The sequence below is a fragment of the Myripristis murdjan genome, chromosome 14 (genome assembly GCF_902150065.1).
Source record: "Myripristis murdjan chromosome 14, fMyrMur1.1, whole genome shotgun sequence".
Lineage (NCBI taxonomy): Eukaryota > Metazoa > Chordata > Actinopteri > Holocentriformes > Holocentridae > Myripristis > Myripristis murdjan.
Genome location: NC_043993.1, coordinates 15,880,071 through 15,896,940, shown reverse-complemented (window position 1 = coordinate 15,896,940; position 16,870 = coordinate 15,880,071). Strand labels below are relative to the sequence as shown.

Here is a 16,870-nt window from a genome sequence, read left to right as displayed (position 1 = left end):
AACTAGACTTGGCTAACACACATATACAATTCTGATGTGATTGTGTGGTGTGTTTCATTGTCACATGGAGTAAAAAAACAAAAAAACAAATCAAAACAAACAAACAAACAAACAAACAAACAAAAAAACAGGGAAGTCACAAAGCAACATGGAAGAGAGTCTGCAAAAGGAAGCAGAAAATAGTTGGATACTGAGGGCTTAATAAAAGATAGGCCGATAGCAGCTGAATGAAGTAGTGAGAGTACTTTCCAGGATCAGGCTGCACTTTTTTACAACAATATGTCACAGCAGTCCCATCTATAAAGATTTCTTAAAAACACCATGGCAACAGCATAAAAGCTGGACTCCTGCTATCAGACTCACAAGCAGGGGGTCTCTTGACAGTGGTGGCAGCATTTAGTCAGCTCAAAGAGGATGTGACACGCTAATCCCTCCCGGCCTGCAACATCTGCTTAATGCTGACCCATGTCTAGCTGCACTGGCAGCAGCCCCTGCCATAACATCTGTTTAAAGGTGACCCTGACCCCTGTGTGGTACCTTGGTGTAGAATCATACCTTACTCTCGACATAGATCATTACCTCTGGCCAAAACAAGGGGGTGGTGTGTGGATTGAGATGCATCTGGAGTCAAAGCTCAGTGAAAAACATCTGGTTGACACTTTCCTCCCAGCACTGCCTGTGAGCATCGACTTTTTCAGACCATTTTCTATGTTACAACTACACTTAGAGTGCTCTCCTGCAAGACCTATATGCAAGATGAAGTGATTGCTCTGATAAGAGGCATTGTGGGACTTGTACAACAACTTGAAAAATACCTTGTTTTGTCTTCTGATAACTTTGGGGGCTTAATATTTCAGTATGAATTCTGAGGATTTTATTTCAAAGATCAGATTTTATGCAGTCCCATTGCTGTCCATGACTGGCCTAGGTTTGATATATTCCCTGTGGTTATTTTATTTACATCTGCATCTGCATTCTGTTTTCTTATGTCCCCTCTCTATCTCTTTGCAGTGCTTGTATATGCATTGGTAGATTTTGTGCAGACTGTGTAGAATCCACTTCCATATCTGGTTTTGAAGATTTGATAGGTAGGCAAATTTTTACTTTTATGCATCTAGACCTGTCACTTTATACACCCTGGCATCATCGGATGATAAAAGGTGCATTGAAATGACAAAGGTAACCTTGTTTGGGATTCTTCAGATTAAGATTGGATTAAAAGAGATAAGGATGTGAGGGGTGGTAGAGAGAAAAGAAATCTTGAAAGCTTGAATCTTCAGTTCTCACAGAGCAAGGTAAAGTCATCCCTCTATCACAGATCAAGGTTGTGCTGATAAACTGGATGTCAGCCTTTGGTCTAATGTGGAGGTTATTCTCTTCTGACCTTGAGGTGGTCAGGAACTTCGGCTACATTTTATGTGCTCTGCTTGGAAATGCCTGCTTGTACGTGGATTGAGGAAGAGCTATGTAGTTTGATCAGCTGCTCATCAACATTAGCTGTCAATGCTTTGTTGAGAATTGGTTGTACTGCATGTAAAACGGTAGATCTAATGTTCACTATGTCCACATTAAGCAGGGTAAGTTTGAAAGTGCATCTCTTTTGTTTTTCATTTAGATGGTGTACTCACATATTTGAAAATGCTAGTCTGATGAGCATGCACAGGCCATGCACATATGCATATGCATTCTTGATAGGGGACTTCTTGCATTTTTGGTCATTTCAATGTGCACAGCGGGCTTTTGGAAAATAGTCTGGAAATGCAATGAAAATACTCATGTTGTGTAGTGTGGATAGAACATGAAACAGAATTTTCAAATTTATCTGGTTTAGTGTTGACATGGCCTTCGGTCACTTGGAGAGATGACGTTGTGACACTTTTGAACAGGACAATGTGGAAATATAGCGGGACAGTCATTAGATGAGTTTCTTGAATACTGGGGAAAAAAGAGACAATCAGAAATTATGCGAATAGCTCTTAGAGTAAAATGTGTGATTATCCAAGCGATGCAGTATGCAAGGAAATAAAAGTGTGAAAGTGCGATCTGTTCTTGTTTATGGGCACTTTGTGAAATAAATGTACAGAAGAGCAGTGCATTACAGTGCACAAAAATCACAAAATGGAATCAGCTCAACTGCTGTTGGTGGTAGTAACATGTTCAGAGTTAGGAGGTGAAAGGTCAATGATGAGATGCTTCATTACTGAGTATTTTCCTGATAACCCTATCCTTAGAGAGTGATGCTGTAGCTGGAAAAGGGTGGAAAGGTTACCAGACCAATCATGGATGTGTAGTCTAACTAATTCTGAATCAGTGAATCCACTATTTCTGTGTCTGCCAGGATGGACTCTGTGAGCATAATGATAAGACTTGGATGAAAATATCTCCTGAGACCTGAATAATCAGCAAAGTCTTAAACATTTAGTCGATGAAGAGGAAAGGCAGGAAACTCTGGTTGCACTGGGAAGCTCCCAGGTGAGAATGTGTGTAACTGTATCAGTGTGAAGCAGGTTAAGATTTAGACCATTAAGATACGGCCTTGCTTGAGTGGGAGTGATTAATGGTAATGCTACATTAATTAAACAGTTTGTCAGAATCTGTTGTGATATAAATTTTAAAATATAGCACATATGGAGGGCCATTCACAATCTAATGTTTATTCAGCTCATACCATAAAAACAAAAAACAAAAGGGAAAACGGCGAAAGAGAGACAGATTGTTGCTTACATAACACAAGCTGTGAGATTTGATAGTGGTGTGTGTGCGTTTGTATGTGTGTGCATGTGCATTACAGGAAAAACAAAATTAGATAAATAATTAGGTACCCCCTCCACGCCCTGCTTATTGGAGATTGTGATCTGTTCACTAATAAATTACGATAACTCTGTAGCTATGAAATGAGCCATGTCCAGGCACAGGTTCATACAAACAGAAACACACAAACACACAAACACACGCACACACACACACACACACGTTAATTCCGACCAAAACTGTCTCCTTTGACAATGGGCTTTCTCATCGCTTGGAGCTGTGCCCTTCTAAAACACCCTGCAGTCTGGAATGGACAAACCTGGGGCGCTATGTATCCTCCATTAGTTGTGCAGCAGATATAAATTAGCTGTGTTACTGTAACCATAGCTCCATCCAGCCTGGGGCCTTTGCACTCCCCCATAAACCTCACATTCCTGATATACTCCTACATTGCTAGCTCTTGCACAATGAACTCCATAAGCATTTGGACAGTCATGCAGTGATGTTTTGGCTTCATACCATTATTACTTTAGATGTGAAATGACACAGCTGCTGTAAGGTTTAAGTGCAGACTGTCAGCAGCTTTAATTGGTATTTTCAGCAACATGAAATTGAAGTAAAAAAAACTCTAACCACATTTAACCCCCCCCCCAACACAAACACACACACACACACACACACACACACACACAAATGTCAGTGTGCCAAATGTACTTGGTCACATCATGACATTTGGTAAAGTTGCCATTTGTCATATGTAGTCAAAAATCATTTAAGTGTAATGACTTTAAATGGATGCTCAGCCAACAAGCGTCGCCAGATTCTTTATATCCTGCCGCCAGGTTCTCTTTCCAGCCTTGTGTAGCAGTGGATTCATGTGACTATATGTGGCTCCAGGTTACTTTTACAGGCTGTAGCAGGAGACTGACTCAGAGCTGGACTGATAACTAGATTCCTGTTTTCTTGTTATTATTTAGAGGCAAAATCCACCCTAAGCCATTTTATCACTGCTACAAAACAGCTACTGGCGTTGTACCATGCTTTTTGCATCATTTTGTTGTTTTGCAGTATTTTTCTTACTCTGCAACTAGCCAAATGTAGATGATGCGCTGTCATGGTGAGATATTTCCAGTGCCAATACACTGAAGTTTGATAGCAGAAGATTTCCAGCTATCTAAAATATTAAAAAGTTTAATGTTTATGTATAAAATAGGGCACATGCAAGTCCAAAGGTGAGGGACTTCAACTGTCTCTGTTTTATTTAATGTCATTTTATTTTATTTTACAATATATGATAGATGTCTACTTTATTGAATGAAAAAATGTTATTCTTTCAAATCACCTAGTCATTGTGTATATTATTGTATAGTTTTGGTATGTGTGATTGTGTCACATAGGTTTTTCCTTATGCAAGTTGATGTCCAATCACACATGGCTGCCTTTACCATATTTATTACTTATTACTGTCAGGATCTCTTGTATGCACACTGAAGAAAGCCTGAATACTGAAATGTTTTGGGCAAAAAAATATAATAACAACTTTTCCAAACAATAAAACAAAAATAGCGGAATGCCAGTAAGTCAAATAACATGTAATACCAAATATGAATTTAAAACATGGGTACTGAGGAACAAAACACATATATGTGTAGACTAAACTAAATAAAAAGCTTGTGAAAAGCCTCTGAAATGAGTTATTTTACCAGCTTCTCCATCCTTGGCAGAACATCCAACAGCCCAGGGGCTCAAATGTGCAAAGGCCAGCCCACCTTTGGTCTTTGACCTAGATGTCAGAGAGGTGAAAAGGGTCCTGCTGGAGAATCTCTGCATGTGGGTGGGTGGGGGGGTTCATATGGGGAAAATGCCCTCAAAGTAAATCTGGTTGCCTGCACTTTAACCTCAAAGTAGTTTTGTCATTTCTCATTCAAAGTACAAGTATGGAAACAAAACATCAAAGAGTGTTTTGGTGCAAATACATACTGATGCCATCTTGCAACACTTCAAACAGTCGTGTGTGTGTGTGTGTGTGGCCGTGTATTCGTGTGTCTGTGTGTCACTGTCAGCCATGCAGGGTCAACACAATGACTGGACATCAAAGGCTTCTTATGTGTCTGCTTTCATTCCTGATATGTGTTTCCCCAGTGAATCCATAAATGCAGAATCTGGCAAAACAAAGCAATGCAGAGGAGGATGGAAAGAGAGAGATAGGGAGGGAGGGATGACATGAAAGATGAAGAGAGGTTGAGGCGCTCTGCTGAAGAGAGGACAGTGGATCAGGGAAGGACTGGGATGGGAGAGGAGCATGTGAAAGGGGATCTCCGTTCTGTCAGTCACAAGTCCAGATGAAGGGAGACATGGAGGGACTTTTGAGGAGAGCTGGGGCAGGATGACAGGAGGAAGGGGATAGGAAAGGACGGGGCATATACACCAACCGGAGAGGTGGGCGACATGGGGAAGGAATGTATTTGCATATGGAGTGGCTCATACATCTGAGACGGCACTATAGCTCACACAGCTGGCAGACTGACAGCACTGGGCAGGTGTGAGGCACAGCACCAAGGCACATTCACGGTGACACTTCACTAGTGTGTGCATGTGTGTGTGTGTGTGTGTGTGTGTGTGTGTGTGTGGATGTGGAGGGGACACTATCTTAAGAATGTTTTGTGCAGTAGCCTTTAATAAAGACGCACTGTATCTATTTCTTGTATCTACTTCCCTCCTCCTCTCCATTGCCTGCTTTCTTTACTTTCCCTCATAGACAAACCAAGGGGCATGGAAGTGCTTTACTGACTAAACAGTGAACATTTATGAAATTTTATAGAAACCTAAACTATGTACCGTATTGCTTGGGCTTACTTTCTTGGGATCTCTGCTCTGCTTTGTATCAAAAACAGAGGCCTGGTTACATAAGCATGTTTTAAAAGTGTCACTCTGTTACTTGGCTAAGAGGTGGGCTGTTCTTCACACTGAAATACTCTTTCAGCAACAAATCTAAATGAATGCATCAATCAATACCCACCCCATCCTTGCTTTCTATGTTGTGGCATCTGATCAGCACTGTAATTCCTGGGCTATTTCACTGGTGGCTACAGAGCATCAAATTTTAAGTAGGCAGCACAACTTGACAAGGGCAATACATTCTGTGAACTTTCTAAAATGTACTGTAGGTTAATATTTTTGCACCCTGGTCCATTTTGATTAACTGTCATATTGCACCTTGTTAGCAAATCACTTTGCAACAAAAGAAATATGAGGGCATTAATATTATATCTGTGTAAGATATTAGTGTCTGAATTGCACAAGTAATATGTAAGGAGTTATAAAGCACAGTCAGAGCGGGTCTTGGGGATAAGCCATATATGTAGCCGCCTAGGGCGCCATCCAGTCAGTGGGCGCCGAGGAAAGTTGGGCAAAAAAAGTGAAATAACTAAATAAGTAAATAATTTTTAGAGAGTGCATCAGGGAATAGATAAAATCTAATAAATTTCATAAATAATGTACACTTCATGTTCTAGCAAAAATCAGGTGAGGTGAGAGGCCTGCCCTACCCCTCTCCAATTTCTGCCTCCAGCCCTCCGTCCAACCGCTGTGTTGGCAGCAAAACTCCGGCTCTCCCCTGCAGTTTAAAAAGCCACCAAACCCATCAGTAAGCACAGCAAATTAATTTTACATAACAAAGCATTATTTTATTTTATATTATGTTATGTCACAAAAAGAAAGAGTCTGAGGTGCAGGGAAGAAGCAGATGAAGAAAGAGGAAGAGCAAGGAAGTCAAGCCCAAGGTAATTTAATCTCTTTATTAACATCAAGCAGCTGATGTTAGCCAGCTTACTTTTGGTTTCATCTCATATGATGTGCTCAAGACTTTTTATACTGGTGCTACCAACTTTTGTAGTTGTGGCTTTGGGGCCGGATCATCATGTGGTTGATTAACTGCTGTCATCACACACATACTAATATATTGTGACAGGAGCACGCTGGTTGAGCGAGCCTGATTTAACTTTGGAAAGGGAGAGTTACAGTTATAGCTTATAAATGTAATAAATAAAGTTGTGCCTGTTGTGCAAAATACAACTGCATTCAATCTAGTTATTACTAGAACATCTGTCAGCAAAAAAGCATTTTTGTCAGCATAGAGTGGTCAGTGGTCAAGAAAAATAGATCCAGTGGTGGGAGAGAGAGTGCCAGCAAAGCACACACAACTGGATTGTCTTCAATTTTAACTGAACAATTATAACCGCTATCTGTCACAGCTGTCTTTTGATCCCTGTCTTGGACTGTATGTTTCAGTATTTCTGGCCTTGCTTTCAGTCTCTTTCAGTTCAGTTCTTTGTGCGGTCATTGTACTTGTCATGGTTTGTGTTTTTTCTGCTGCCTGTTCCAAGCTTCTCGTGTTCCTGCGCTGTAAATAAAGACATCACTACAGCCGAATGTGCCTCTGCTCCTGCATTTGAGTCCACCAGCTCTGCTTCCATGCTTTCACATATAGCAAATTCATCTAACACAAGTAGTGTTAGTTTTAGCCTTTCATATAAACTAAGCTATAATTTCGATTTACAAGTCTGACACTAGTTCTGTCACTGTTTTTTTTTTTTTTTTTTTTTTTTTTGGCTTCTCCCTCCCCTCTAACTCCTATTCAAAAAGCTTTGGACTCTATCAGCCTATACTGCAACACCTGCATATAGGTTACTCTGACATAATGGCATATCCATTAATGTGCCTTTGCTGCATGTCATCCCCGTCATCCCCTCTCTCTCTCTCTCCTGCCTTTCCTGTCTCTCGCTACTGTAACTGTCAAATAAAGCAGAAATGCCAAAAAATAATCTTTAAAAAATGCATACATGACAGTGGCTCTCAAACCTTTACACAGAAATGCTGAGTCATTTGTTTACCTATTGTGACCAGAAACTGGATCAGTCACTGTGGTTTGCATTGAAGCCTCTCGACTGCCAGAACCAAATTCCACTGAAAAACTGAATAAATCCAGTATTTATTACAGTTAGAGTCATGTAAATCATACTGTAATGTGGATATATAAAGCTAATATGCTGTTGTAATGTAGTCATGCTGTTCTTAGTGAGCTTATGTTTACATGGAATACAGGTTATGTGATAGGATCCCAGGCGCTGTGATATAGTGTAATGCTGTGTAAGAGTTGGCTATAGCCCTTGCATGTGTTTGAGTTGTCTGCTGTCTGCCTGACTGTGTGGATGTGGAGTTAAGTTCCTCCTCTGTCTGTACCTGGAAGACACCTAAGAGAACCTGGAGTGGTCGATAAGAGACATAGTGAAAGTCAAACATTGTTACATCGGCAAGTGTTGTATCCTGCCACTGAAGAACTATTCAGTAAAACAATGAATCTGGATTCCCTTTCTCGTGGCCCATTATTCTTCAGCTCCATTGTCTGATAAGCAAACAAGTGAACACAAAAATATGCTCAGCAGTGGTTCTGCCTACCCACCACTGGAGAAAAACTGTAATGATGGCAACAAGGTGCTTGACCACATTGTGTTGTATGTCTGAATTATAGTTTAGGATAATAGTCATTACCAAACAATATATTTACCACACTCAGAACTGTTACATCTGCAGGTTTTCCTGACTTCCTGGAGGTCACTGACTTTGTTTTAAAAAAAATCCATTAAAACAGCTCACAGAGATCTATAGCTGCACTTACTAATGTACTCCATTATTTTAATAACATGTGCAATGTATTTTTTCTAACATAACTTTATTGTGCCACAATGACCTCAGTTCTATAAGAAGCCGTTCAGAAAAAGAACATGAAGAAGTAATTTCCAGCAAGAAATAATTTCCATCCCCAGCAAGATGTTGTCTTCCACTCTGCTTTAAAGACAGTTCAGCCATTTGGATGGCCTGTTCCTAGTTTGTCCTAAAAGCTAGGACACACTAAAAGGCTGTTCATGTTTTGTCCCTTCACTGCCACCAGGGAAAGCAGAACAGTGTGCATGTATTGCTTAATGGAAAATAATTCCATTAAGCATGATACGCTGTGCAATAAAGTCATGCTACAAAAAACTGCAGTACACCTGCAGTTCAACATGATATATTATATTAAAGTCAAGGCAGCAGTATATTTCTGCAAGTTGTTTTTAATGTATTTTTGAAAACAGCAGGAGCTTATGACTTCTGGGAGGTTGGGCAAACCTGCAGAAGAACAGACAGTTGTAGCTTCTGGCTTGGTTGGGTTTAGACTTTTCATGGATATTAATGGTGAAAAAATACACGGTTATCCTTAAAAGTTTTTAGGTTTGAAGCATCCATTTGTTGCTGTGCACTAGATTAAGGGGCTATTGAAGGATTATGGCAAATTAATAAGAGTAATAAAAATGCTCTTTTCTGGGTAATAGTTGGCATGGTTTCATTAACACTACATTTGGAGAGTGATTGCCCATGCTGCATCGTGTTGACAATGCATTGTAGGTGCACAAAAAGTATAGTGGTAGATTTGGGCATCCCAAAGGCTCAGTGTGCTAAGTTGCATACTATTTATTCAAGGCCTTATGGCTTCAAATTTGTCTCTTAACTTTGCTTTCCCCATCATCCCACCTGCCTCTCCCATCTGTCCCGTCTCTCTTCACTATACACCATCTAATTAAGTGGAAATACTATAAACAATAACCTTAAGACAATATAGTGGTAGACAGAACTTAATTTTCTCCAGTGACATTAGAAAAACCATGGAAATCTGGAGTGCAAACTCTACTTGACAGAAAGTTATTATTAATATTATTATTTTTATATCAGTTTTGTATGAGAAGCTAGGTCTGTCAGGCCTTGTTTGACCTTCTCGTCCCAGTTCACAAAACTGCTCGGACTGGTTGAGTGGTTATTCATGTTTTCACTGACCCCTCACGTTTCATCAGGAAGAGAATCATGACTCAGTTAAAAAAAAAGAAAAAAAAAAGAAGAAAAAAAAAAACCCTTCAGTGTTTGTATTTTATCTTGACAGGTGGGCTGATTGCAGCTTTCTCCACACCAACATGGCATCTTATTGCCGCTACTTAATTCTCCTGCACGGTTGTTGTCTCCCACCTTATTGAGAAGCCTTGGTACCACCCCCTCCTCCACATAAAACTCAATTGTCTCACCAACGTTTCAGGGTCTCTGTCTCTTTTTAAATGTTCTCTCGTCTTCCTATGCATGTGCTGCCTTCCTCCCTGGACCTTTCTGCATGTCCTCCATCTTCCTGTCTTTCTCAGATGATATTAGATGAGCATAGGTGGAAATCAAATAGTCAAGAGTCAAGGTATTGACACTTTACCACCACTACCAGACATAGCCCACTAAAAGAGCCAATAAATGCATTAATTTAAACACCACTCCAGTCTGACCATGAACACTATTTTGAGCCAGACTTCTTTAGGCAAATGCATTTTGATGTTCCATTATATTACTGAAATATAATTTATTTTACAAATCATTTCAGTTAATACCGTGAATATGGGTGTTGATTCTATAACTGTATTGGTATAGATGTTCTATACTGTACTAGAAAATGTATAGATATAGTGAGCCATTCTATACTGCATTGCAGTCCATAGAGGCATCGATGGTTGCTTCTGGGCTTGAATACAATCAATTTTTATTGATATACAGATTGTAGAGATGGTTGGAGGTTTCTTTTTTTCTTCCTTTGCTTCTTTCATGTTCTGTTTTCCTGTAACTGCATCACACATAGCATAATATTTGATTGTATCAGCTGGTGCTATATTAATAAAGTTTGGGTTTGGTTACATTTTTCCAATTTTAGGTTTACTTTGATGCATTATGGGTGTCAAACCTGATAACAATGTGCGAGAATATCTGCAAAGCCCAGCACGCCATAACATCACTTCTTTCCCTCTGCATGATGTCAGTTCCTGTGCTTTTTGGATTTCATGGATGCTGTCATGATGTCTGCAGCCTGGTACCCTTGTTGGGGTTTAGGATGTGATAGTGAGTGGGTTTAATCATCACTGGACACACACTTTTATCATATGCCCACCTCATGTTTTGCTGCCTTCAGAGTCTTTCCATTTCTTTAACAGAGAAAAAGTTCAACCTCACTATTTTCAGATGCTCTGAAAATAGTGAGTATGTAGTATGTAACCTTATGCATTTGGGTCTGCAACAGGAGCATCTTAGTGGTGAGCTGTTCTCAAAATGCATAACAGGCACCCTTTTGTCCATTCCTTGTAATTACACTGGCTGCCCTATGGTCAGTACTTATTTGCTGGGCTTGTTTTGTAACTGCTTATATATTAGATGTAAATATAGTTCTCATTTCATCCACAGAAGTGGCCAGTACAACAATAAGCAGGCATTGGACTAATGAGGGAAAATGCTGCTTAGATAGTTGAGAGGTCAGCTGACAGCTGCAGGGCTCCACACATCAAATAGAATGCCATCATTCACACTGCCGGCACAGATAAGGGGAGCTACAACAACATGAGTCATCGCTGTTCATAAAAATGCATGAAAATGTGTCTTTGCATGTGTTTGCTTGAGTGTGTGTGTACATGGATGAATGTGAGAACAAATTCAGATGTTTCCAAAACAACATTAATACTATATCATCAGTGGTTTTCTCTAGGTTTGCAGATACTGCAGCGAGAGGCTTTCAAAGGGAAAATGATGACTACTAAGAAATAAAGCCAGGCTAGTACAGATGTTTTGGCAACTATTTATTCAACAATTCCATTTCATACATGAGAATGAGCCTCTAAATTAAATAGAATAAATCCCACAGACACTGGGGGAGAAACACCTCCATTACAGTGCTATATACCCAATCAAGCCTTTTCAGTACAGCTTGATGCAAAATCCCTAATTTCAAGGACTCACCATGGTACATCAGAAGCTGAATCAACTAACAGTGTGTCTAGCTCTAAGCTTGATCTTGCTGAGCTATACTGTGAAAAACTTTGATTTAAGTGAGCGATGGTGAGTTACAACTCCTTCCAGCTAAAGACCGATATACATAAAGATGTGTGTGGCTACGAGGAAAACATAATGATAGAGAGGGCAAAAGCATTGAACTACTTATGTACCATCAGCTAGAATATCACTACATTGTGTATAAACACGACTTTTATCTTGTGTCCTTGAAACTCCTTATTTGCAGCATATTTCTAAATCTTAATATTTCAAGTCAGTGATCATATCAAAAACTGTTCCTTAAGTCTAATAACCCAATGACATCAAGATGACAGTATTACTGAATAATCACTGAATAATTTTATTAACATTGTGATAATCTTAAACTCAACAAATACATGGCGTCAGCATTCAGGGAGGAGCAGAGTGAGAAGTGCTCACAAGTCCCCGTTTAAGACAGAAAACAAAACCAAATCTCTGAATGAAATATATTCCTGAGATGCAAAACGAAAGAAATAGATATAGAAAAAAAACAAAAACAAAAAGCAAAAACAAAAAAACAACGACACTACATGCGATTGTGTATCATGTTGTCATCAAAGTAACAATGTAGAGATTGGGCCAAATCTTGTGTCAATATTGCAGAGGAACAAAGAAGTGCACTGAAGCCAATCTGTACAGCGAAGACATATGAAGGGCCAGGAGAGGAGAGATAATACCGAACAGCCCATGTCATGCTATCATCACTGCTGTGGAAAAAAAACCCCAAGAAACCATGAGTTAAAGAAAACGTTAACTGAAATTGTCAAAAAAAAAAAAAAAAAAAAAGAAAGCATTCATAGAGATTAAGAGTAAAAGTGGCAATTACTTTCAAAAGTCTCCCTTTTCTATCAGGGACTGAGAGCTGATATTTGTAGCAGATATTGCCCGTGGTGAATGTTAAACTGAGCCAGTGCGTGTTGGAAAGCAAGGAGGCAACAGGTTTAAAGCTTAGTTTCAGCTGACAACAAAGAAATACAACTAATAACCGTGATCCCAAGATGTAACAGAGCTACAGTTGATTCTGTTATAGTAAAATAGTGCATGATGGTATGTGCCAGGCTGTTAAAATAAGAAAAATGAAAATAAAAAAACAAAACAAAAAACAGAAAAGTTTGGTCTAACTATTATAAAAAGCCATTTGCAACACATTAGCTCATTACTGTCATGTCAAAACAAATATTTACATGTGGATTTCAGCAGAAAAAAACACCCAGATTTTTTTTTTTTTTCCATTTTCTTGGAAATATCCCTCACATCAGTCAGAGTGCATAATTCAGGAAGATGGCACAAATTCCATTTCAAAAAACAAACACCAACCTCTCATCACTGCAAACCTGGTTAATGGCTATTCACCACATAATATAAAACAGCCTTTTTCTCTGACTTTAGATCAGCAAATCCATTTCACCGTTCTCTGTCTTTTAAAAATGTGGATATAATGCAGCAATGATACCGACACGTAACATGTCACTGATTTAAGACATGAAGGAATTAACTGAATAAAAAAAGTAAGACAAAACAAGACATTACATTGTTGTTAAAATTCTCTTCACATGAAACATGATATCTAAGATTTGTAAAGACAAGGAGCAGTCTGCAACACTTTGGCCTGGATCTACTAAAAGTCTGCAGGGGTGCCGATGCAGTTGCACCTGAACAACGTGATGAGTCTGATTTAGAAACAGTGCGCACAAGCACTGTAGAGTACAGAAACTGTGGCACAGACTCTTTATGCCTTTTTAACCTTATTAATATGTACTGAAGTGTAGTATGTAACCTAATTAATATGTCAATACTGACAGGCAAAAATTGAGGAAGCGACGATTAATCTAATGACTCCCAACCTGTGATTTACTCAAACAGCGTGCGAGCTAACACTTGGAGAAAGCACATCGTAGCCAACCCATGTTTCAGCCAGTGGACAAGAGCAAGTCCCAGATGGTATCAAAATTGCGCTGACCTAATTTGCATAATATTGTAAATTGGCCACCGAATTGGAGACAGCTGGGCACACCATTTTATTGCCCTTCGTAATAATTTGCCTCCTCTTAGTAGATCCGTGCCTTGCTTTTAAGTCTTGACTTCCATATTGTTGATCATTCTTCCACAAAAGGACCGGCATCAGACAAATGCATTCCAGCAAAGTGATTCCTTGGACGAATAGCAGGGACATACGGAAACAACAGGAATGTGTGTAGCTCATTGGGATATGTTATACTTTTCTCTTACCAAAGACAGTATGCCTCCAACAAGATGTTTCTTTTAACACCATTTACGTTTAATGCGTTTCTTTTTACGCTTTCAGTTGGCAATTTAAGGATTTAAGAAAGACAAATTGCCATTTTCCTCTACTTCAGAGGACGTGATGACAAATTTGTCTTGTAGATTGTGCAAGGTAAAAATGTTTGCTCAGGTTATTTAAAGGTTTCACTGAATTTTTTCTTTAATGTTGACTTCAGCATTAACTCCCTCATGATCTGTAGCACCACAGAGCATGCCACAAACACAAGAAGCCACTGTCCTCCAAAATTAAGGGACGAATACACTATAATAGTGGTTCTCTCTTAAATAACCTCAGTTCGAATAAATTAAGCATAAAAGGAACCAAACAAAAACATGCCAATGTGAATTACCCAAGTGTAGTTTTCACACATTATATACATGCCTTGTGCCAAAACAAAATACATTTGTTTGAAAGTTTTTTTTTTTTTTTAAATGAATATGCAGTGACAAATGAAAAGAAAAAGTCTTGTAAATAGATTAGATCGCTAATATACAAATTTTAGGGAATATGGGAATCCAAAATCTAACAGCAATTTTCACAATTAACCACATTTTAGCAGACACAATATACAGCTGGGAGCTTTGAACCATATAAACAAAAGAATTGAAAACAAGATTGTTCTTTATAGAAAAAAAAAAAAAAAACATAATTAAGCATACACTTAAAAAAATATGCACTGTAGTTTTTTTTTTTTTTTCAGGATTCAATCAAAGGCAGCCTTGTCGTCTTTGCTTTACTGGTTTGAATAGAGGAACCAAGGTAATGTAGCTGTTGGCAAAGGAACACAGTTACTCATTTCGACATTTTTGTGCTTCTCTTTTTGTCTTCAGTATTTAGTTTTGGGAAAGGAGGCCCCTGCAGCGCTATGACCCAGCACTCTCACAATTATTTTGTGTTTGTCATGGTTGAAGACCCCATGAAATGGATATCAAAGTTAAGATCATGATGTGTGCCTCTGATTAAAAAAAAAGGAAACACAGCAGGAGTTGTGCAGTTGAATGGATGGGAGTGCACTGTACAGTCTGTTAGCGATCATGATAACCAAATGGTCAATGGCCACAACTGGATATCTAGTAATTGTGGAGGTGACAGTAAAAACAAATGAGCAGAAATATGATTGTTGTCCAACACTTTTGCACTTTAGTCCTGGCATCATGTCTAGGATGCACATCTGTGGTAAAAACTAACATGTTTCAATCAAAATGTACGTCCTGTGCATGCAGGTATTGAACACAATATATTTACTGGAATAGCAGTTCAAAGTTATTTAAGCATACATTTCCACATGGCATATTTTTGTCCTGTATCAACCCCTTATGGTTCGATGCACTGCTTGACAAGAGACAAAATTATCATTTTTGACATTTCATGGGGTCTTTAAGTCTTAGTTGAATAAATTCTTTCAATGTCATGAGGTATGTGAAATTAACAGAAGTTTTTCAGAGTGAAAAGCTAAACAGACTAATTGGGATACAATTTATACAACTCTGGATTCTCTTTGCACACCACAGTCTGTGGTGTGAGTAACAAAGTACTGTAAGCTGTCGAGAGGACACTGTGAAAGCGTTGGTGTTTAGCTAAACTGCAGCCTGAACAGCGCAGGAATATACAGACAAAAGTACATAGAAACAGCAGGTTTAGCAAAATGGTTTTATATATGTGATTGTGTTTATTTGATGGAGTGCTTCATCTAGCATCTCTGTCATATATTTTTGGTGTGTATTAATCTTAGCTTCTCTGCTCTAAACAATACCATACTACCCTTTACCCTATAAACTAATGATGAAAATCATATTATACACATATCTGACAAACCTTGCTACAGTGTTACACAAAACCTTCTTCTTATCTTACAAGGGTCAACTTTTTAATTACAAGTCTATTTAGAGGATGGGGAGGGGTGGCGTGGATCATCTAAAAGTACCATATTCAGTGTGGTAGACATATATAAGGCGTAAACAGCACAGATCCTCATTCAAATAATAAAAAAAAGACGAAATGCATAATCAAGAACTGTGAGCTAAGCGATGAGACGATGGTCAAGATAACCACCCACAAAGCATTTACATTGCTACTGACAGACGATACATGAAGGCATTGACAGAAGTTCAATGGGCGTCTGTATTTTTAGGCACCGTGTTAATGTGAGATATGATATGTGTTTTTGGATGTGTGTGAACAAAGGGGGGATATGTGTGTTTGGGTATCTGTTTGGAGGGGAACAGGGCAGAGGATGAGTAAGGGGGTTCGTGTAATAAGCAGTCATGGTAGATATACAGATTTACAGATATTCATGTCGAAGATGAAGAAAAATATGAGAAAGGGGACGACTCCGGCGACAATGGCAAGCTGCCTATGAGAACTGGCTGCCAAAACAAAGAAAAAGAAAGGAAATAAAAAGAAATGAAGGACAAGATGAAATGACAAGAAATGGGCTCAACAAAAGGCAATACTAGGAAAACATTTATGGGACTTCTCTGTCTATGGACTGCCTGGGGTTTCCTCGTTGACAGAACAGGGGCAGTGGTCAGAGGTGGAGAGGAAAGGGGGATAGAGACAGAGAGAAACAGATACAGAGATAGAAAGAGGAAAAAGGAGCGAGAGAGAGGGAGCAGCACAGCTCCCTCTGCAGTCTAAATGAAATATTCTTTCTTTTCTTCCGCGTGTGCGTGGTTGCCCTCAGCATTGATGATAGCTGTGTCAGCATCTGGCGCATCGTCTGCTCCTTTGGCCTCATTTGTCAAGTATGTTCCTATGGAAACAAACAAAAAAAGGACTGTGTGAGAGAAAACAAATAGCAAGACATGCTGCATGGTGTGTGTTGCTTGAGGCAGAAAACACATCTGAAGACTACATCAGTAATGGTTCATCACTCATATAGGATTAGAAACTAGGCTGGTGCAGGGTATGAAA

The 16,870-nt window shown here is 39.1% G+C and overlaps 1 protein-coding gene across 2 annotated transcripts in view; it reads right to left on the bottom strand.

The window, feature by feature from the left end:
* Positions 1 to 11,417: 11,417 nt before the first annotated feature.
* Positions 11,418 to 16,870, bottom strand: part of cadm2a (cell adhesion molecule 2a) — a 315,078-nt gene continuing 309,625 nt past the window's right edge. For both annotated transcript variants that reach the window (XM_030068222.1, XM_030068221.1), the window contains one exon: positions 11,418 to 16,709. In XM_030068222.1, coding sequence (XP_029924082.1) covers positions 16,591 to 16,709 — 119 coding nt within the window. In that variant the 3' untranslated portion in view covers positions 11,418 to 16,590. The remainder of the gene's footprint in view (positions 16,710 to 16,870) is intronic.